Genomic DNA, 23,286 nt, shown 5'->3' with positions numbered 1-23,286 from the left:
ACAAACATTTTGCTTACCTCCACTCCTCATTTGGTCGTGCCTGTTCATATTTCTCTCTGACGTGGGAAACGCCCATATCAGGGTGGAGCCAGTGCACCTGGTCTCTGGACTGGCTGTTGCTAAGACGCAGGCCGAAACAAGATGTCCAGCGCACTTTGTGTATGTCCAGAATTTTCTGGATGATTCCCTGGACACAAAAATTGAATAATTTTATTGTGAGATACTTTTTTTAACCCACTTCTCCTGGACAGTTAGTTTTAAAAATAATAAAGGCAATAAAAATGTCATTTACATGTATGTTCGGCACACATTATGTTTAGCACTGGTGTATTGGACCAAATTGGGTTTGGCCTTTTCCCTTTGGTCTACAGTGGTACTGTCCTCATTGAAGAGGCCTAACAAGTACATTTATTTACTCAGTAAGTAAGTCTGTGTTCCAACTGTGTTAATGTTTACATCTGCCATTTTGTATCAGGTCAATGAGGGCATCAGGCTGTCCATGTGTATGTCTATGTGTAGGTGATTTCAAGCAATTTAACATGACGTTCCCACCCAAACAAGTTGACAGACATCATACACACATGCACAATAATGCTCACAGGACCATGTGTGTTGCCATGTAAAACGCTAGGGGGTCTGACCTAGATACTGAAGGAGAGAGTGATGGGAGTAGAGGAGAAGAGAGGAGAGGGATATTTGCGCTGACGTACTCTGTATGACCACTAAAGTTTGAGCAGTGCTAAGTAGTTTCTGCGTCATGAGACTTGATCTAAAAGCATATTCGTAAGTAAAACTACACTGGTACACACACACACAAACAAACACACAGATGGTATCCTGAGGTTATATGTGTTTGAAAGCAAAATATTTTGAGTCCTGTGAGTGTCCTTTATCAAAGCAGACAGTTAAGACCTTGAGCTAAGGACAAACAGCAAAAATCCACCTTACAACGGCCGGTGGTGAACTGCAACATACAGTAGGTGGAGACAGCATCATGAACACATGAACAAGAAATCCAATGCAATTACCTTGCAAAAAATATTACCACTGTGACCGTTACAATGTTCAGTTGTACAAGAATAAGGCAGTATTCTGTTTTGTTTTGTTTTTTTATTGTCAACAAATCCCATGAAAAGAATACAAGTGAACTGTAAAATCGACAAAATAAACCATATGCAGATTCTCTAACAGAATTTAAATATAAAAAAATAGTAGTAAAGCGAAGAAAGAACTGACCTTACTAACATGTATTGCCAGTGTAACCAAACTCTAAAATATCTTATTCAACAGTGCCACGGACCTCAAGCGCTCTCTAAAAGCCTAAAAATTAAAAACACATCAATGAACTACATCAATGCACTGGGTGACATGTTCCTTCGTTACCATAGAAATGACCACTGTAATATATTTTAAGTCGATCTCACATTACTTCAGCCAAACGTGGCTGAAAATAGTCCCAAACAAATGCACATTATTCCTGTTTGAGTAATGTCTGGAAATACTACAGTCCCCAATCACTGAGCCTCTTTTTAGAAGTGAAGATATATACTTGTGACCCATTTTTAAGATTTACATCTTCAGTTGGAACAAATGGGGCTTGAGGCTGAGAGCCACAGACAGGATAGGAAAATCCAAATATACTGAGAGATGCACTAACACATTTGTGGTTTTGATCTCTTTCATGGGATTTGATGACAGAAAGAAAAAAAATACAGGATAAGACCAGTCTTCAAGACTCTTCAGATTTATTTTTTTAATGGCAAAGTTTAAGCTCTTATAAATTTTACTACTAGGTGTCTCTAATATTTTGTCCCCCCCTTAACAAGTATGTTTCTCTGCTTACCCTGACATCAGTTGCATCTCCATATCTGATATTGGACGACCAGCAGCTGTTCTCAGTGTTGGTCTCAAAGTGATGAAAAACTTTGAGAACCCTGTCCAAGGAGCCGGCCATGGTTCGGTCTGACGCCCCTGTGCTCAGCCGTGACTTGGCGCCTCCCAGCAGGGCATGATTCAGGTTGGGGTCCAGGTAGGCAGTCGCCATGGTCTTCCCTGCTGACACTGCGGCTGCTAGGTGTCTGTCATATTCTGGGGAGGAGAGGACAGCGAATCAGAGGTAAGAGAAATGGGGAAGAATGAAGAGTCGAATCAGAAGAAAGTAAAGGAGATTCTTGTACTTCCAAACTTCTTCTATTATTTTCTCTTCAATGAGATATCTGGTCAAAAATATGTCAGAAAATTTGGACAGACATTTGGAACATGATGGGTGGTTTTGATAAAGAGGAAGTTCACCTGATAGGAATGTAAACTGGATACTGATTTCGTCTATGTTAAAGAAACAGTGAGACATTGCTCATCAAAATAGTTGCAAATTAATTCTGTCGCTCAACTAACTGCTTTAGCTCTGGCCTGTCCAGTGAAATAACTGAAGCTAATTTTTTTTCTTCTCGTTTTTGTTGTTCGTTACACATAAACCTTGCACAAGAAATGTCTGCTCCTGGTGTGACACATTTCGGCAAGATGAAAGGCACCAAACAAATGAGATACCAGAGAGAGTAATAAAGAGACAGAAGTGCAGTCCAGGTCAAGGCTCAGAATGTGAGCACTCGTGTCTGTAACAGAAAGAAGACAATGCACCTCAGGCTGACGTTTTTCCTGAATAAGAAGTCCTGACATTGACACACTTCCTGGAATTTTACGGTAACTTCATCTGGGAACAAGAACAAAAACTACCTCTGAGCGTGAGAGACGTGTGTGTGTTTTTGTGCATGTGAGCTGCTGTGATCATGATACTGTGCAGAGAAAGATACTGAGATCTCTTTTCAGTCTCTATTTTTCTGCTCCCCTATCTTCCTGTGCTTCTCCTCTCTCCTCCATTAAAGGAAAATTGATATGTTCTGGCAGGTAATTGCACCTGAGAGAGAAGACAAGAGTGAACACACACACAGACACACACACATATAACTCAGAGGAAAGACTGAGGGATATATATCACAGTAAGATAAAAATGTGCTCCCATGTTACGTGGCCAATTTCAAGTGGTAATTTCTTTTGTTGACAAATCCCTCTGCTGGATTTCAGCACTTTAACCTGCCCCTCTCTCTCTCTCTCTCTCTCTCTCACACACACACACACACACACACACAACTTCTGCAGAGCAACAGCAGCTTTGGCAGTACACCAAGTCAGTTCCCATGGAGTCAGATGTCACTCTGTGGACGGGCTTCATGCTACTTGAGTGTGTTTCTGTGTGTGCAAAGGAGATTTTATTCATACCTCTGTCCCAACACGTGGGGAAGGGGCTACAGCCGCTCGTCGCCATGGAAACACATGTCTGACCCTCCCTGTGTCTGTGTGCGCCAAAGACAGACAGACAGCTTGCAGCTTCACAACCACGCATCACACACACACGGTGAACTACTTGTGTACAGAAGTTACATAAATAAGCACAATAAGGTCCTGACAAAACTGCAAGAACACCCTCACATTATCCAAACACTAATACACACACACACACACTCTGTCTCCAAGGCAAAAATCTTTGACTCCAACTTTTGTCAACAGCTTCGTTAACCAACAGTTTCTTCCAGAGGCAGAAATCCTCAAAAAGGCCAATTTTCTGGTCTGTTGACTCTTTGTAAAGAAACAATGAAAACAGGGAAAATGTAAAAAATTCCCATCCTCCAAAGAGTGTCTTATTTGCTATGTTTTTTTAAGCTTTTCCTGTTATCCACAGTTGCACAAGACAAAAAAAAAATCCCCGGAGATGTGAAGCTACTCTCATCCACAAACAATTACTCCTCAGCGGCCCCTCTCTGATGACAACGCTCTTTTTGTTTTTTTCCCCGATTTCTGTCCCATGCCTGCACTCCGTAGTTACACAGTTGCCGTGGAAGTGTGAAGCGACCGTCACTCAGGAGAGGATTCCGAGATGGTGAGAGGACTGCTCCTCCGGCAAAAGTTCAATGCCATATCCAACTTGTACAGTGATGATCCAAGTGGATATTCAGTCAGTTAGTGGTCGCAAAGAAGGAGAGACAACTACTATGCTCATTGTGAAACAAACAGGAATTTATCTTCTTCTCTTGGAACCAGAAAGTAAAAGAAAAGAAGGAGCCAGAAAAAACAAAGGAAACGGTGGGACAGAGAGAGAGAGAGAGAAATGCAGCAATTGTTTCAAGTTGAATGAGAGGAAAAGGAGGACAGAGCACCACAAGTGAAAGAAAGTTGAGTGGGGAACCAAAGAGCTCAAGAGAGGGCTGCTGGTGCAGCAGGAGGAGCCAGATTCCATTAATATGCTAATCCAGTCTCTTCCATTCATTGGAAACCCCTCCCACTTCTGTACATGAAGCTGATCTCAAAACAGGCCTTATACTGCTCAACTAATATTAACATTGCTGAGGAGATGAGAAGATAAAATCCCTTTATCTACCCTTTATCCCTTTAACTGCATAACATAACAACAGGCATGGGCAACTCTAAGGTAAGTTGTCACAACATCATGAACTTCCTTATATTCCAAATTAGAGTTGCAACAATTAGTCAGTTAACTAGTAAGTAGACAGAGAGAAAATTAATCTGAAGCAATATAATCAATTCATCATTTCATATGATTTTCATTCAATAATGAAAGTCGTCAACAGTTGCAGACCTCGTTTTACATGGCCAACCCAGATAAAATAAACTACCTGTACATCCGCATCCTTCTTTCTATAGAAATACTGTAAAGCAAACATAAATGAAGCAAACAAAAAACATTCACTCAAAAATTAAAACACAGAAAAGACAGTCGTTGCCCTGACTGTGCCCAGCATGTAAACTAGCAGCTGCTAGCAATATGCAAACCAATCCACTTCCAAGCCACAAGGTCTCAATCGGTCATACTCCATACTGTACATTTATCGTCATTCACCTTGTACTTTGAGGGTCATACTTTTTTCTTTACTATCTCTCGAAGTGAGAGCTTGTCTCCAGGGCAACATACCCACAATGCCCTACGAGCGAGGGGCAGCTATCGCTGTGAGAGTCACTGCTAACCAGATGCCAGCAGCCATTAATCAAATGAACGTTTATATGGCAGAACACATCCTCAACTGAAGAACTGCACAGACCTCGACGGATTACTGAACACTTAAAAAAATTCTCTACCACACATGGTAAAGTCATAGAAACTCGAAATCTTAATGGTTCATTGTGTCGCAGATAAGCTTGCTGAACAGTGGTTCAGGTATGTGTGCGAGTGCAAGTTTCCTATAATGTGTGCTCCATCTCAGGCACTGGTCATTGTTATGAAAATCTAGTGGGAGCAGGGGGTTTTGGTAGTGTGTGCATGCATGTGTTTGTGTGTGTGTGTGTGTGTGTGTGTGTGTGTGTGTGTGTGTGTGTGTGTGTGTGTGTGTGTGTGTGTGTGTGTGTGTGTGTGTGTGTGTGTGTGTGTGTGTGCGTGTGCGTGTGCATGTGCGTGTGTAGACTATTCAAAGCCTTTTGTCAGGGGGCCGGATGTTGCCATGAATGGGAAGCGCTCTTTTGGGACAGAGCCAAAGTCTTCTTCTCTATTTTGCTGTGTGTTTACGAACATGTAATTATTTTAGCAGGGGAGGAAAACACAGCACTCAGATTCTATTAAATGCAAATAAAATTTGAAAGGTGCAGGTAAACCTCTGAAATGCTGAAGAGCTTCTTTGATGCACCCTTGCATATGTTTTATCATTGAACAGTCGGTGTGTTCACATCCACGCCTTGAAGTTAAAATCCAACAGCTGTTTAAATTACAAACCTATTTTACCCTATAAATGCAAACTATTTTTTCCCTGCTACATATACCATTGACCAATGACAGGTGTTGGTATTCACAGTTTCACAACTAAAGCCCAAAGAAACAAAACAATCTTACAAGAGAACAGTCTTTTAATTAAGAGCACTGGTACACATGCTGTTATTACCCATGAAACATCCTGTCAAGTTGTGCTTCTGTACTGACAATTCCAGTGCTATTGTCTTGCTTCCTCACAGCTGGAAACAGGTTTTTTTGAAACGCATTTACTGCATGCTGAGGAATGGATATGCAATTAATTTGCAGAGCTACAGACAGTGGTCCAGCTGTATTATGTTTTGGGTCAAAGGATTAACAGGAATTGCTTGCAATTTTTACAATAGGCAGGACACTGGCAACTTAATTCCTCTGATATATTTGGCCAGGAAAGCATGCTTTTAGGGCATGATGCCGTGATACATGAATATGTCCCCCTGCTTTATTCATCTCAGTAACACAAAGGAAAACAACGTTTTTACCCTCAGGTTACAGTATCTAAACTAAGCCTCACAACTGTCTGTACAGGAACATCGTTTGTTTGTGGTATCCATAGTGTGACCATAACAATTCGTTGCACACTCTCACTCTCTACTAGAATGACGTTCACTCTCTCCCTCATTCCCGTCTGTACTAATGAGACCAACACACACAGACAGTTCCACTGTCTGTTTTCTCTCCTTTAATTGTCTTATCCGCTAACAAATATGACTCAGATAAATATGTGCAATTAGTGGAACTCTCGTTAGTACCAACGTAGATGATTAGCGCCTTGAGGTCCTGAGAATATCTCAGCAATTTACTTCTCACAAGAGACTGTCAACATAAAGGCACAGACAATAAAAACAAAACATATAAACCTATTCTCACTACACATGCAATTTAACATGCAAAGCCAACTAAAACTAAAATCAACTTCCCAAGGTCATGAATGAGCTTTCATACTCATACTCCTCATCTATTCCTTATTGGGGACCCCTTGTGGTGACCTGACCACACTTGAGCTGCAGGTACAAACTGTGTGTGAATGAATGAAGCAGCTAAATCTTACCGAACACTGTAGAAGGTGTTTAAGGGTCAGCTGCTTACCTGTGTAGTAGGCAATCCTGGAAATATCTGAAAGACAAACATAGAAATAACAGAGTGAGCTGGTTTGTTTAATTATGAGGCACTGCATAAAGAAATCATCCATTCAGAACAAAAACGTAACTGACGTTTATTAAGTAAAGTCCCACGGCAGGTGTTCACGGCTCAGTAACTGAATGTGAATTGCAGAGGCCAGTGCCAGCTCCATGACACTTACCAAATTAAATAGCTTAAAAATCAATCAATATCCTGTTGACATTTCAACAGGATATTGATTGATTGTTTCTAAAATCAATATCCCATTCTTAGATAATTTACCCCCCACCCCTGATAGCTGAAGATTCATTTCGGTTTAAAGAGCTAATTGGGAAATGCCGAGGAACAGATTTATTGTTCAGGGATTCATGAGGATGTTGCACTGACTGGACTTTAGGTCTACCTTCTGGCCTTTGTTTGGTGAAAAACTGCAGCATGACATGTGGTTGTACTCTTAAAGGTTACAAAGTTTACATGCTTCAAGATTTTTGAGCGCAATAGAATAAAATCCACAGTTTTAAAACTGAAACATGACTTTCCGATAAATGTGCATGGGGGTTTTTCTGAGATGCTCACATGGCTGTTTAATGAGAGGCAAATTTTAGCGAGTATTCACAGTCACTATTACTTTATATCTCTCTAACTAAAATGCATACTATGCCTACATAAGGCGTAGGAAGAGAAAACATCTTTAAATGCTAAATATTCCACAAAATGCTCATTGCTTTGTAAGTTGAAAGTAAACATGGCAGTCCTGCTCTGAATATTGAGTGGCTAGGTACACTACTCTGTATCGACACTACAGGTCCCAGTCTCCCACAGGAAGTACAGGAGAAGCCTTTCGGGAACCTGACACCCAGATAGAGGAGTGATAGGGCTGTATGTAGGAGGAGGTCAGGAGGATAAGTGCCTAAGTACTTTAGACACCCTGATGTGTACACACACACACACACACACACACACACACACACACACACACACAGGGTGAAATGACAGGAGGGGTGTCAACAAAGATGATGTAATGGTAAGAAGAAAACCCACACACCGAAAGGAAATGCCAGCAAGGTGACTCATTGTGTGTGTGTGTGTCTGCTTTCCACAAACCCTTTGTAATACAAAACCAGGGCCCTACAGTTGTGCAGTGCGTGTGTATGTGTGGCAGTGGTGATTCATTAATACAGGAAGACAACGATTGATTTTCTTTATAAAAACGCATCAGTAGCACTGTAAAGAACAACACTTCATTGTAGATGTGAGACCTTGCCATAATGTCTTGTTAACTTTTTAAATCTCAAAACATAATCAGCTTTATAACCTTCTTCTTCTGGGAATCACAGGATCAATATCACATTTCCTGAATTGACGTGTATGGTACATTTAATATTAAGCCAAACAAAGGCATTTTAATAAATGACTAACCTATATCCATCACTAAGTGGCAGAAATGGTAAACTAATCTGGACAGTGATCTGGATAGTGTCAGAGTCTGTCTTAAAGTGACACCTAAATACATCTGGAACCTAGAGACACCATCTGTCCCATGGATGCTCACTCTGATACACTTTCTGCAGCCATGCTGGTGTCGCTACAGTCTAGACTAAAAACCATAGGAGACTGTGGCCTTTTCATGTCTGAGAAACAAGATTAAACAGCACCTGAGGAGCTGGAAAAAGGCTGCAATCTTTATTCAAATTATTGGTTCAAACGCATTTTACAGACTAACATTTTCTACCTCAATTTTTCTTTGATTCTTCTTTTCAAAGTGTTTTTGTTTGTTTGTTTTCAATGACATACGCTGTATTGATTTAAACCATTAGCAACTCTGGCTTGCAAAGTGTTGACTACAGCCCACTATGTGATTTTTTTTTCTCCATGGAATATCCAGCAGGAGTGCTAGCATGGTGCTAATTACATACCAGTCTGTTTAACAGCCTCCACTGCACATCTATCAAAGAGGGCCATGGGTCTTTCTCACACTCACGCACACAGACACAAAAACACACACACACACACTCACGTGCGCGCGCACACGCACACACACAAACATGCTTGCCTGTAGACTGGCAGGCAGCCCAAAACACCTGCTCCTCAAGCTGTCGTTAAGAAAGAGAGACCAGACGAGAGGAGCAGCAAGGATTCATTTCAGAATTATTACAAGAAATGCTGAAGATAAACTCTATGCACAAAGCCTTCTTAGTGACTCAAAATGCTTTCTTACTGGGAGTTCGTGACCTACGCAACCTCTTGTGTGGGAGTGATAGCAAAATAAGAGCTCAGGCAGAACAAAAACCATCAGTCTTATACCTAAACAACTGCCCTCAGAATTACAGCTCTCAGTGCAGAAAAACAAGGAGAAAGGAACTGGCAAACAAATGTGGATGAGTGTCTTTACCACAGCTCTGAATGTTTTAGATTCAGATTTGTGTTTTGTGTCTGCCTAATACTTCTAGTTTGTTCTAATTGCAGCATGGTGGTCTTACCAACTCTCTCTTTCTCTCTCTCACACACACAAACTGATGTTTTCTGTCATCTTTGTGGACTTAATGAGCCACCACTGCTAAAAGTAAGTATTTGGGTGCACTTACTCAGCTGTTATATTATTAATGTCCAAAAACACAAACAAAAACTGTCAATTGCCATCACACACACATTTACATACAGATACATACCAAGCACACAGAGAGACACACACACAAATGCTGCCTCCATGTCTGCAAGCTGTGTATAATTGCACGTTAACCACAGGTTTTTGGGTAACAGTAATTAGACAGAACAATTAAGAGACTCTGCTATGCAGTGATGTTTAAACTACTGGTCTCAGATCAGTAGTTTACTGGAAATCATACTTTGAGAGAGGTCTGAGAGGTTAGTAATTAAGACAGTTTCATATAAAAATCCAAAACCCTCTCGAACTGAAAGGGTTTTTTGTTATGGGCTTAACACAGTATCAAACAACAACAGAAAAACGGTGTGTTCAGTCAAGGAGCAAAGTCCATTATCAAAATGAAGTGACTGTTATCAGAACAAAATACAGTGCTTTAATGTTTTTAGTTTTTTTTTTTTTTTTTTTTTTTAACGATAGCTTCCTTTGCATCTGTTTATTGTGTAGGAACCCTTGTCCAGGCACTGTACCAGAATCAGATAGTGGTGTTTTGAATTTACATGTATATGTGATATGGAATGGCTGCAGCAGCTGTCATGTTGGTTTGACTGAAGTGAAAGTTAGAAAAAACGAACAGTGCAGCTCAACAGTGAGAAACAGAGGCAGCTGTTCTTTTCCCACAAAAAATAAAGCACCTCTCCTATAAGAATCAAATGAATCAACCTGAGGAGAGCAGTCAGCTGTTCTGCCTCATTGCTCTGTGTTTAATGGTTAACCTTCAAGCTGAGCTGGCACATGCTCACGTGTGTGTGTGTGTGTGTGTGTAGGATGTGTGTCTGACCCTCTGGACAATGGGGTGCTACTGGAGCGTGTAGTCTTACGATGCAACAACATAACGCCCGAGGCACCAATCGCACCTGCCAGTCACACACACACACACACAAATACAAATGTGCAAAATCTCACACACACACAAGCAATGTTTTGTCCTTGACAATTTCCTTCTAAAGGTTTTAAGCATAATTTTGAATATGACCATGACCCATGATAGGCCTTACATAATGGTGGCAGAGATAACTTTACATGATGCAGGACAGGTCAGTGGTGAGCTGTACAGGTAACGTGTTCAAACAGAAGCCTGTGCATTTTCTCATGTCATTATTCACATTCAGATAAACATTGAGCAATTATTCAAAACCTGACACTAATAGACGATAAAAAGCATTGCAAGCACACACACACAGACACACAAACACACGCTGATGATGCATACTCCAGATAAGTCCTGCACGCAGGCAACATAATAAGGTCAAGTCAACGCATGACTGCTCATACACATTTATCTGCAAAAGCGCACACACTGTGACACACACATTCACTCAAGTGTGTATAGTTAAGGTGCAGTGATAACGCTAACTGGCTTACTGGAGCGTGCCGCATGTTAAGGTATCAAACTCAGACCAGATACACTATGTATAATTCAACACAACAGATTGAGGACAAATGAATGGCTAAAATAGTTTAAGCTCTGAAGTGTTTTTTTTAAATGACACCAGTCTGTTTTTTAAATAAATCAAAACACAGCTGACATTACTAACAACAAATTAAAGCGCAGTCCCAGCTGTCCTCTGAAGCATACATTTACACTTGCTTACCCACTCAAAACATGTTTTTTGAGTAAGAAGAAAATCAAACACAACATTAAATATTGAATGCTTCTTTGATTTTGTATGAGAGCAAACACTGGGGAACTGGTTTACAAGGCTAAAAATGAGTCCTCAATTCTGATTGGCTGATGAAAGCAAATCCTTACTGGCTTGGCTCCGTGCTCTGTCTGATGGCAGATTTTAGCTGAGTAGTACCACACTATGCTAATGCATTCAAACATGTATATTTAACTATGCTAGAAAAACCAAACAACACAAACACGACACAAATATTCCAACCATTTGTATGGTAAAGTGCATTTATTTTATTTATTTTTATGGAGCTGATCCTTATCTGGATTGAGGGTCTTAGGATAAAGGGGGTTTTATACTATACAGATAGTAAAAATCCTCTGAGCCAAATCTGTGACTTTAGGGTATATAAATAAAATAGACTTGTCTTGACCTCACTTTTTATAGGTGTGCTTTTATCCATTGTACAGCTTTATAACCTTCTTCTTCTGGGAATCACAGGATCAATATTACATCTTAAAGAGTGTCAGTTAAATTGCTTGAACGTAAATCAGGTAAAGGTGCAGGTGTGTGTGTGTGTGTGTGTGTGTGTGTGTTTGTATGAAGGAGAGAGGCTGCTAGTTCCTCTTCCTGTTTATCAAATCTCCATCAATTATGAACCAAGAACAAAATATTAAAACACACTGAAATATAGATGATCTAACCTAGAAACTAAACACCGCAGGCTGATTGTTACTTCATGTTTACAATTACAAACAGCACACACGCAAATATACAATCATACAAAAACACACATTAACACCTACACACAAAGCCGCATCAACAACACCGTACATAAAGATGCACACTTGTATTCTAACACAACCCACTAATTTGACACATGTATCTCCCTCTCACACATACTGCCTCCCACACACACACAAGTACACACAGGCAGAGCTAACCCCCATCGTCACTGCACATGCACACTTGAAGTTGAAGCCTCCTACATACAGACAACCAACAGTTACATCTCCACACACACACACACACACACACACACACACACACGGCTCCTTCTTCATAACAGAGGTAAACAAAATAAAACAGAATAGAGCTTCAAATGTTCAGGTCAGATCAACAGTCCAAAAGTCAAACATGTTTAATTTACAATGATATAAAGCAACAAAACAAATAGAACTGTGCATGCAGGTGAGTTTATTTCACGTTTTTGCCACACTCTTCCACCTCATCATCATCATCATCATCCTGGGCAACAGCATGACTACAAAAACTGCAAAACTGCAGTTATCAACAATATATTTCAATTAATAGGTTTTACACCTCCTCCTCTTCATTTAGATCACCATCATTTGTAGTCGAGTTTTCACAAGACTGCATTCATCAACAACACTTTTCAATGTCAGCTACAGTAATGATAGTCCAGTACATACAGTGTGGCTAGACAAACATCAAAACGCACTGCACATACACAAGTTCACACAGGATTATTTCAATTTGGGAGATTATAGAATGAAAACATAAATAGGATTTGTGTTTGTGTGACGCTCATTTAAAATAACATAAAATAAACAAACTCATGCATAAACATATGTGCACACATAACATGGTAAGACACACATGCCACCACCCACACTCACATGATACTGTATGATAAGATTCTTACCATGGTATAGACCTTCCATTTAAAGTCCCACAGAGAAGAGGAGAGGAAAGAAGAGGAAAGAAGAGGAGAGAAGAGAAGAGAAGAGAAGAGAAGAGAAGAGAAAAGAGAAGAGAAGTATAATCTCCTCCTGACAGACAGCTAATTTGGGAAAGGCCAAAATCTCAGGCTTCCGTGGTCTTTGAGCTAGCGTGTGATGTACTAGTCAGCTAACTCAGTAATGATGATAAGCTTCCAGCCCAGCCTCCTCCTCCTCCTTCCTCTACTACAACTAGCTGCTACTACACTGACCTACAGATACACAGCAGCACGAGTGGGAGTAAAGGGAAGAGGGAGAGGAGAGAGAGAGAGAGAGAGAGAGAGGGGGGGGGGGGGGGGGGGGGGGCATTAGGGCAGCCTATGACTGTGAAAGAGGGGGAGGGAGGCGATAGAGTGAAAAGGAGGAAGAAGGTGGTGGGGGTAGGGGGGGGAAGGGGTGTCTTTGTGTCTCTGGAGAGGGATGGAGGGGGAGAGAGGGAGCCAGATGTACAAGAGACAGAGGGAAAGCAAGCAAGGAGGGAAGGGAAAGACATGATAAGAGATGAAAAGAACTGATGCAACAACTGCAAGAAAAGAAGTGAGAAAGAGGGAGGAAAAGAGGAGTAAAAAGAGAGAAGGAAATGGAACAATACGGAAAGAAGATGTTAAAGTCAGGAGGAAATAAAAGATGAAAAGGAGACTGACATGACAAAAGGGGGAAGAGTATGGGTTATTTAAACCATGTGTGTGTGTGAGCTGTGCTGCCTTTGGCTATTCTGACTCCGACACAAATGAACCCCCGAGGAGCTACTCAATTAGTCATAATACAATGTTCTCAACTCATCACTGTCCCTAAGAAATCACTGATCTACAGAACAAATGAAGGAAATTATAGAAAATGGGTGAACATAGGGGTAAACAGACACTTGTTACTTTATTTACTTAATAAATCAATAAAGTAGGACATGATAGTAAAAAAAAACACTTATAGCAACTGAACATAAATTATAAGAAAATTATGTAACAGTCTACTACAAGCAGCTCTGGGAGATTGTAATTTAGCACAGCAGTTGATGCTAACATCAGTATGCTAACATTCTTATGCTCAGCAAATATAATGCTTAGCATTTTCACCATCTTGGCATGCTAAGTACTGCAAAGTACTGAATAAATAAAAACAGTGTGTAGTAAAAAATGCGTGTAGTAAATTTCATGACAATCCATCCAACAGTTGTCGAGTCATTACACTCAAACCACAAATGTCAACCTCGCAGTGGTGCCAGAGGAAAAGTCACCAGCTCCACCAAAATGATTAGGACACATTATCTAGGATCTCGTGATTGGCCAGCAAGCCCAGTCCTGGCACACACACGCAGCATGGTCTTATACACACTCCAAATGACAGGCAAACAGAGATGGCCGGTAAAGAGACTGACAGCAAGGGTAAAAACTTTATGGATTTTTTGATGGCACACCGGCCCCCTGATGTGGCCCCTGATTTTTCCTGGTGCTCACAATGACCTGTCCGACTATGACAGACGAGTATGTTATTAATGTGCTTTTGTGCATGAGAGAAAGAGAAAAACAGAGAGAGACAGAAAGAGTGGGACCGTGCAAATTAATGTGCTGTGCACAGCTCTACAATGAAGTAAGATTTTTACATTGTTGAAACTGTGGCAGGCTGCCACAAACAAATCAATGTATGGGAAAAATATTTTCATTATGATTATGATCATGGGTTCATTATGAAACTCAAACATACAGTCTATAGCACAGATGCACACATACACTGACACACAAGCAAACAGGCAGACAGAAAAGACAAGAGTTACTCAGGAGTAAAGCAGATTAATGGGCCACTGGATTAGTAGGCCAAGATGTCACACACACACACACACACACACAACGCACCACATCACATACTCTGTCTCTCATTTAGAAGGTGGACCTAAGCTCTGCCTCTCTCTCTCTCCCTCTGTGAGTGCCTGCTTGTTAACGATATGTTAACATCCCCCTCTAGTGGTAAGGAATTTTGAAGGGATGTGTCATGAAGGGGTTTTCATAAGCATATTTACCACTGGGTCTGGTTGGGTTAAAATGATTGTCTACTTTATTTCACAAAAAAGCAAAATAACCTCCACTTCCATCCATATATTACACTTTTGGAAAGTAAGTAAACTAACGTGACTAACAGATTCCACAAATCCACCAAAATTAATAAAATAAATTTACAGTTTTACCAAACCTTTGTATCTTGTGTGGTCTACTTCTCTGTGACGTTCAAACTTAAAATGCAGACATTTTTCAAGCAGGAAAAAAAACCCGCTAGCATCAGATTTCAGCAATTTCTTTAATTATGTTGTTTGTGTTACAGAAGTGTTACTAGTGTTTGTAATTACTGAAAACAGAAACCCATCTAACAGACAAACAGAAAGAGAGAGAGGAAGATAGACAGACAGCCTCGAGACTATTCTTCAATGAACCTTTGTTATAGGAGTGTGCCTGCTGGTGACTAATCACACAGACAGACACATATACACTGACACACAGACTGTGGCATTATACCCACATCTGACCTCAGCAACATTAGTTTATGGTAACACACCAGTCTCTGTGTGTGTGTGTGTGTGATGTAATGCCTATGGGTCGAATCCAGGTGTTTCACTGCTGATCTGTTGTGTGTGTGAGAGGTCCCTGTGATCTATTATGACTGTGTGTTTTTGCGGGTGTGTGGGTGCGTAGTGTTTGTGTGCCTGTAGCTGTGCATGAATCTAGAGAACAGATGAGGTCATATGATTGGCCAAGCAGACACTGATCTCTGCCTGGGTCTGATTCTCTCTCCCTCTCTCTCAGTAAGGTACCTGTCTTGTGTAATTTATAAAACAATCTGTGTCCACTTTTATTCTGGAAACCAGTCACTCTATACCAGTACTATACACAACCAATGACAGCTAGATGTCTCCAGAAAGTTATTGCGCCCAGTGCAGTACTAGTCAGGCATATGATCCCAATGTTTTACATTACAGAGTCACTTCTACACTTTGGTTTTGTCTGTTTCCAGAGTTTATGCTAAACTGAGCTAATCAGCTTCTTGTGGTAACTTCATGTCGACCATGTAGACATGACAGGGGTACTGACCTTCTCATCGAACTCTCCACAAGAAAGCAATTACGTGTATTTCCCAAAATGTTTAACTATTCCTTAAAGTGCAGTAAGACCAATTATTCCAATCCATATATTTTTATTGCTTGAACAAAATTCATTTGGTGTCTGAGACATATCATGATTGGTGGACAGCTACACAAACATACACGCACAGTAGGGAAAACCTACTCATTATTCCCATGTAGGTGAAAGGATTTCACATTAAAGGGAATTTGCTTTGGTGACTTGGTGCATACATAAAAGGTCACTTCAATAGCAGTCATGCAATATAAAAAAAATAGAACACAATAAAATAAGATAAAGTAAAAATATAAGTAAAATATGAGTAAGAAAATAAGATAAAGGACCAATCTAATTTACAAGATAAACAATATGGACATGAGATATACAGCAGACACCGTGAAAATTAAACGTCCGTGCTATGAAGTTAAAAGAAGAAAAATCTACAGATATTGTACATGTCGGGACCCTTTCTCCTTCACTCTTTCTGTCTTCTTCCCTCATCCCTATATTTCTGTTTTTTCTCCACCTCACTTTCTCCTCCCACCTCTTTTCTCTCTGTCTCTATATGACAAAGCTGAACAATTACTTCTTTCTCTCCCTCTCTGACTCACTGCAATGCAATTACACTGACTGTCCGCTCAAATGCCACACACACACACACACACACACACACACACACACACACACACACACACACACACACACACAAGGAGAGGGGTAACTTATTTACAATATCTGTGGCTGTAGTTGTTGCTGTAGACTGCAGTTTAGTCACTGCTTTGCTCAGAAGAAAATGAAGGGACAAGAGTGGGGTCATTAGGTAGTAGAGTCATTTTGGACTGTTCTTAACCAAGCAGTCAGTCGCACACATGCACGCACGCACGCACACACGCACGCACACACGCACGCACACACACACACACACATACACGTACACACATACCAGAGGGAATCACTGTGTTCCAGTTCCATTCATCACTAGCTGACATGCTGCACCAGTGACCTGCATGACCAAAGGTAGTTTGCACTAAATGTGTGTGTGTGTGTGTGTCCTTGTGTGAGCATGCCCCATGAGCTGACAGGTCACTAACTATGATGTCATTTCCTGCCATTGTGGCAAATTTCACTACACACAGAAAGCACACGGTGCTGCATACTGGTCCATCTACACATACACACTAAAAATAAACTGCTAAGGTACTGTCTTCCATTAAACTTGTGCAGACGTTATATAACTTTGACTGCAGAAGAAATGCAATACTGCAAAGTACATTGCCACCTGGTTAGACAAGACTGGTATACAGACTGAAATAAACCCAACTACATAAACTGACATACACAATCGTTAAATTAAACAGTATGGCGCACCAATACAAATTCCAGCAGTGTGCAATATTCTGCAAAAGCTTCATCTCTGAAATGGGTGTCCCATGTATGTACAAGCAAGTCAGTGAATTCCTTTCCGAACACCTGGAAAACCCCACAGCAGAGAGTTTGACAGCTGACATATAGACTCATTAAGGTGTGTCTTATGTCATTACCACTTAATATTACCAACATTACAACTACATTGCAGACCAATAAATACGCTTATATGAATTGGTCACATTGTGGCCACTAGTAAGTCCACTAGTCCACACTCCATATCAAAAGAGATCCCCCCAATTTTCTAGTGTTTATTGAAATGTAAGTTGTTCAAATCCAGTGAAAAACATTAAACAGAACAAAGGTAATTGGTAAACTGCCCAAGGTGAAAGAAAAAGTTTACATGATTACTTTTCAGGGATGAAGAAATTGCTTAACTTTCCTACAGCAATGGATTTCCTACAGCAATGGAAGTAATGCAGGTTAATGAAAACAATTATTACAGGTGCCCCAACTTTTGTTGACGACTTATAAACACTCTGTCTTTACAAAGGCTGAGCTGGAACAAACTGTGTTACTACACCCTCTCAGGCATTATTAGGACAATACTGTACTGCAAGAAGTAGTTCTGTATATTGTCATCAGAATGGTGAGAAAAAGGCAAGTAACACACAAATGCACCCGCATGAACATAGACATATTGCTAAACCAACTTTTAAGGAGCACAAATAAATTTCCAACTTTACAAAACTAAGACGATGTTTATTTAAGTTATCTACAGTAAACACAGTCATTATCACAGTACAGCAACACACAAACATACAAAAACACACTCGAAAACACACTCACACATACCAACACACACATAAACACTTAGGGAGGCCTGAGTAGCGCTGCTCCTGCTGCTGAGAGGAAGAAGGCGTTTTCCTTTCAGCTCCTGAGGGACGCAGCATGTTTTAGGATGTACAGTAAGTGCTCTTTGACTGTCTGTGTGTGTGCGTGTGCACACATGTGTTCATGGAAGGGTGTGGGGGCTACTTCCTGAATGCAACCAATCCAGAAGCAAAGGGAATGGACCTTTATTCTGCCTCCTGTCTGCAAACACACGCACACACACACACACTCCTTTTCCTTCACAGCTGAAACCACATGCAGGAGGATGCAAGGGAATAAGTTCCACATAAGAAGAAGCTAAATATATAGAGTCAGGACACATATGATCACATACATGCCAGCACTTACACGAACACACACACACACACAAATGTACACAAAATGTTAGTCATACTTCCAAATGAAGCTGCTGGTGCAAAACAAAGAACCCCAGTTGTCCGGTTCAACTGTTCATTCATGTTATTTTCCTTCCTGAGGTGAGTTGGCGAATAGCATTCATACATTCATGCAGGACATGAAAAAACAGCTTAGACCTCCTCACAGCTGCGTGTATTTACACAGTAGGTACGAAGTGGCCAGTCACTGGGGCGAAAAAACTGCCACAGTGTTTGCTGGGAAAAGGGCAAGCAACTTATTTTAAAAAATGCACAAACTGCAAAGAAACGAGTACAGAGTCGCTCTTTTCCCTCCAGACAAATTGCTTCATTTGCTATCATGAAATCCTCATGACACACACATATTAAGGACACACATATTCTTATTCAGGACCTCTACATACCTCCACGCACGCAGTATGTGTTTGGATTGATTGCTGTCACTAGTGAGAGTCATTATGAGTCGCGCCACATACTGCAATCTACTGACACTAGACTGCTGGCTTTGTTACCCTCTTGTCACTACAGTTCGTCTTTGTCTCTGCCTGTCTGTCTAGAGTAGACTAGTAAAGAATATATAGCAAAGGATAATATATAGCGGATCGCTGCAAAGAACAGAAATATAAAAATGTGATAAATGGACCAAAAGAGAGGATAACCTTGCAGGAAATAAAAAAAGAGAAACCAGAAAACAAACAGTAGAGCTCTCTACAATATAGTGGACTGCTCCTGCAAGATCTCCAAGAGTAGTCAAGTGTTTCTATAAATACAGGCCTCCTGCACTGCTCTGCAATTTACACACGCAAACACACACACACACACATACACACACCATGGCCACGCCTGTATTAGCCTGCTGCCGACCAGCCGCTGGAAGAGTCGAGTCAAAAAGGTGTAGCTGTTTACTCTGCTCTCTGTTAAGTGTATTAATTTCTTCATACCAACTTACTGACATCTATCATAAAGCCTCCTAAAGTAACATTTCTACAGTAATGCAATAATTAAAGAAAACAAAACAAAACAAAAAAACACTAAAACTTAAGAAGAAAGCCTATTTAGAAGAATTTCCCAGAGCCACATGATGCAAGCCAGAAAGTGAAGCAAAACAACGTTGTTTTTCACTTGCTTCACACACACACACACACACACACACACACGCACACACACACACACACACACACACACACACACACACACACACACACACACACACGGTAATGATATGTCTCTCCTTGAGATAATGAATTGCACTGCATTCATTCTGGTCCTGTGATGTCAAATTAGCAGACTGAGGCTGTACAACAGCCAAAAGAACATGACTGTGTAAGTTCAATTGGCAAAATATCCACAAAAAGTGATCAGCGCTCATACAAATTTGTGGTCAAACACCACTCTTCGTGTGGTGTAGCACTTGGTCACAGTAAGTGAGCTGAATGAATACAGGTGGAGTGGAACTAAATACAAGCTCATCAAGTGGATAAGCTAATTAGCAGTAGATTTGTTCATTCAGAAACACAATTTCAAACTCTGTGAATGTCACCTCCAACCACTTACATTTAAATTAATAGAGGAGAAGATTTAGCTTTACATGTGTTTTGAACAAGCAACATACAAGACAACGCATTAAAACTCTGACTTGTTGTAGTGTAGGAAGTAGTGCCTGCAGGGCTTCATCCTGCCAAAGACTTTATTCTGCAGCTATTATTCAGATGACAAGAATTTCGTTACACCACCACAACCACTGAAATTTGCTTGCCTTAGTAAATGAGAGCCTGTATGAATTTAGAATACCTCAATCAGATACTAAATAGGTGTCAGCGAACATACAATATTTATATTTTATCTACAATACATCAAATTATAACAGTGATATGCAGGTGCATCTAAAATTCAAACCATGACCTTAAAGAAACTTTGCATTTCTACACTAAAATCACAGATCGCATCAGTATACAAACTGCGGCTTTAGGTTTAGCTTATCCACAGAATTGCAAATGTAAGTGTGTGTAAAGACTCTCCTATTAGTATACTGTAGGTCTGAAGCCTCTGTGGCCTCAGGATACTGCAATTCATTAGCATTTTCTTGCATCTGGAATATGAAGTAGAGGCAAGCCAGGCTCAGCACCACAGCCCCTTACACAGTTGGGAAACTGCAGAACACAGAGCGCCCTGTTTCGGTGAGGACTCACTTGTATTTGACAAACACATTGAACCTTTGAGTGTCTACTTATCCTGATATGTCCATTTTGTTTACAATAAGAGATTAAGGCAAAACCTTTTTGACAAGACTTGGAGACACTCCAACATGCAGGAAAATATGTCTGAACTTCATCAACAATTTCTGGTTGTTTATGTTATCATAAGGAGGAGGGAGTATTTTCCATGGATTCAATGAATCAAATCGTTTACTCAAGTACAAAGTTCTGGGAGCTCGGTGTGTTGTCTTCAGAGGTCTTGTTATTCAGTTAATACAGAAACAAATCCTGACATTCAAAAAGCTGGAACAAGCAACTATTTTTCACTTTAGCGCGATTAAACACCTGAATAATAAATAATAGATCAAATAAGTTGCTGATCAATTTTCCACGGATTGGCTAATCGATTATTTGAACTGTTTCAGGTCTAATTTGCAAAATTAAATGTGTGGATCTTCACCTCTGTAGTAGTAATATGCACTTGATCACCCATACTAGCCTATTAGAAGAAGTGCAGGCATCATATCATACGCCAAACTAATTAGCACAGTCATGTATAACCCTGCATAACTCATATAAATTAGTTTCATTAGTTACGAAGTCAAATTTAAATGAGACAATGGAGCATAACTGCTCCGATAAGATGGAAAGTAAGAGTTGACTAAGTTCAAATCAAGGTAGCCACTCAGTCTTGAGCGTGTGTGTGTGTGTGTGTGTGTGTGTGTGTGTCAGGGAACAAACGAAAAACACTTCAGACAGAGATTTAGGAGAACAATGTAGGTTAATCCGGTACACTCGTTCACCGTAGGTTACAGTTAACGTTACTCCACATTCACTCCATGTGACTGTGGCGACGAGTTTGGTGGCAGTAGGTCACTCTTCTTTTTCCCCAACTGTTCCAAGTTACTAAAAGGAAAACTGCGACCTGGTTGCGCTGCTGTAAAGCTAAGCTAACTTATCAGCCATCTCCTGATTAACGTGAAGTGAAATAAATGTCAAATCAGTTCAAACGTTTAAGGGAGGAAACAGCTAACGCCAGGCAGGACGAACGTTGAACCAACCGCATCCCATAATTTGTTTTAGCCCTTGAAATAATCCCAAAAAAACACAACATCACTCACGTTGACTTGTTCCAGGGGACGTCCGAGAGGTTTGTGCTGACTTTAGCGGCAGGAGAAGCTGTGAACAGTCGGTAAATAATCCGTTATTTCAGTCGCAGAGCTGGGAGTACTTATAGTTAGTGTTTTTTCGCTCCCGTCTATCTCCCCCCTCTCCCTCTCTCTCGTCGCCTGTTCCTGCTTCCCCTCTTCACATCCAGCATTCCAATATGGCTGCTGAAGGGAAAAGGGGAGAGAGAGGGAGAGAGAGAGAGAGAGAGAGAGAGAGAGAGAGAGAGAGACCAAACTGTGAGGAAATCCTCGCTGCAGGCAATCCATGAATGAATGGATGTGTAGATACTTCAGAAGTTATTATTAGCTAATTATACTATAGTTTGAGAAGTTGTACCATTCATCCTATTCTTTGTTTCTGATTAAACACACACTTGTGGTTGGATTTTTAAGTATCACGAGTAAAAGTCTCGGCTGGGTAGGTGTATGGTGTGCAGACACCTGTGTGTAGGCGTGTCTAAATGTTTAAATGAAACCACGACCCAGGGGGCCTGGGCGGGTGGGTGTACAGCAACATCCTCTGAGTGGTAAAGATTCTCATGTCAAAGGCCAATGAATTATAAATTAAGTTCCTCATCTTTAGCCTGCATTTAGAAGCTTGCATTTATTAATGTCACAACCAAGCATTCTCCTTCAAGGAAATAATGTTCACATGGGCCAGTGTGTGCTTCTCCAATCTGTACACAGGTTGAAAGGCGACATCTGGTGGTTACTACTAGTAATCACAGTATGTTTCGGTAGCCCAAGGGTATGGATTTTCATATATTTATCTAAAACTTCCAGGCTTGCCTTATTTTTCTGGTTCCTCAAGCTTGCATCAGACCAATATTTCCAAAAGGTTCACGTCTTTTGTTGTCGGTCCTGGGGTCTCTTAGTGGCGAGAAATCTGGTAGACATACGTACGCAGCCACCTCCGTTACCTTATTATTAACAGCTCTCATCTCCCCTTCAAAACAGACTGCCGTGACCCGGATTCGAACCGGGGTTGCTGCGGCCACAACGCAGAGTACTAACCACTATACGATCACGGCTGCCTACCAAAGTCCTGTGAGTATGTTGAGGCCTTTCTACTATATATACTGTCTATGAGACGGATCCAGTTCCATGAAACACGGATGAACGGATGCTCCCCATCACGTAATTCTAACCGTGAAAACTTTGAATGGGTGGTAACAACAAACAAGTGGCACCCTGACTCAGGGGGGTGACTGGGTTGGGAAAATGTGCG

At 40.8% G+C, this 23,286-nt stretch overlaps 1 protein-coding gene and 1 non-coding gene across 9 annotated transcripts in view; both read right to left on the bottom strand.

Annotated features, from left to right (window-relative positions):
* Nucleotides 1-22,192, bottom strand: part of ptk2aa (protein tyrosine kinase 2aa) — a 56,456-nt gene extending 34,264 nt beyond the window's left edge. For 4 of the 8 annotated variants that reach the window (XM_041052538.1, XM_041052539.1, XM_041052541.1 and 1 more), the window contains exons 1-3: nt 3,277-3,679; nt 1,844-2,088; nt 18-187 (exon numbers count right to left, since the gene is read on the bottom strand). In XM_041052538.1, the coding sequence (XP_040908472.1) occupies nt 18-187; nt 1,844-2,088; nt 3,277-3,400 (539 nt within the window). In that variant the 5' untranslated portion in view covers nt 3,401-3,679. Of the gene's footprint in view, nt 1-17; nt 188-1,843; nt 2,089-3,276; nt 3,681-6,898; nt 6,926-22,010 lie in introns of those variants that run through there. The other 4 variants (XM_041052543.1, XM_041052544.1, XM_041052537.1 and 1 more) reach the window with 4 other exon arrangements.
* Nucleotides 22,193-23,017: 825 nt separating this feature from the next.
* On the bottom strand, nt 23,018-23,089 carry trnah-gug. The gene has a single exon. It is a non-coding gene; the product is annotated as a tRNA-His (tRNA).
* Nucleotides 23,090-23,286: the final 197 nt, after the last annotated feature.

The sequence above is a fragment of the Toxotes jaculatrix genome, chromosome 13, assembly GCF_017976425.1.
Source record: "Toxotes jaculatrix isolate fToxJac2 chromosome 13, fToxJac2.pri, whole genome shotgun sequence".
Classification (NCBI taxonomy): Eukaryota; Metazoa; Chordata; class Actinopteri; family Toxotidae; genus Toxotes; species Toxotes jaculatrix.
The sequence above is the reverse complement of the archived record's forward strand: the minus strand, read 5'-3'. Positions and strand labels throughout refer to the sequence as shown.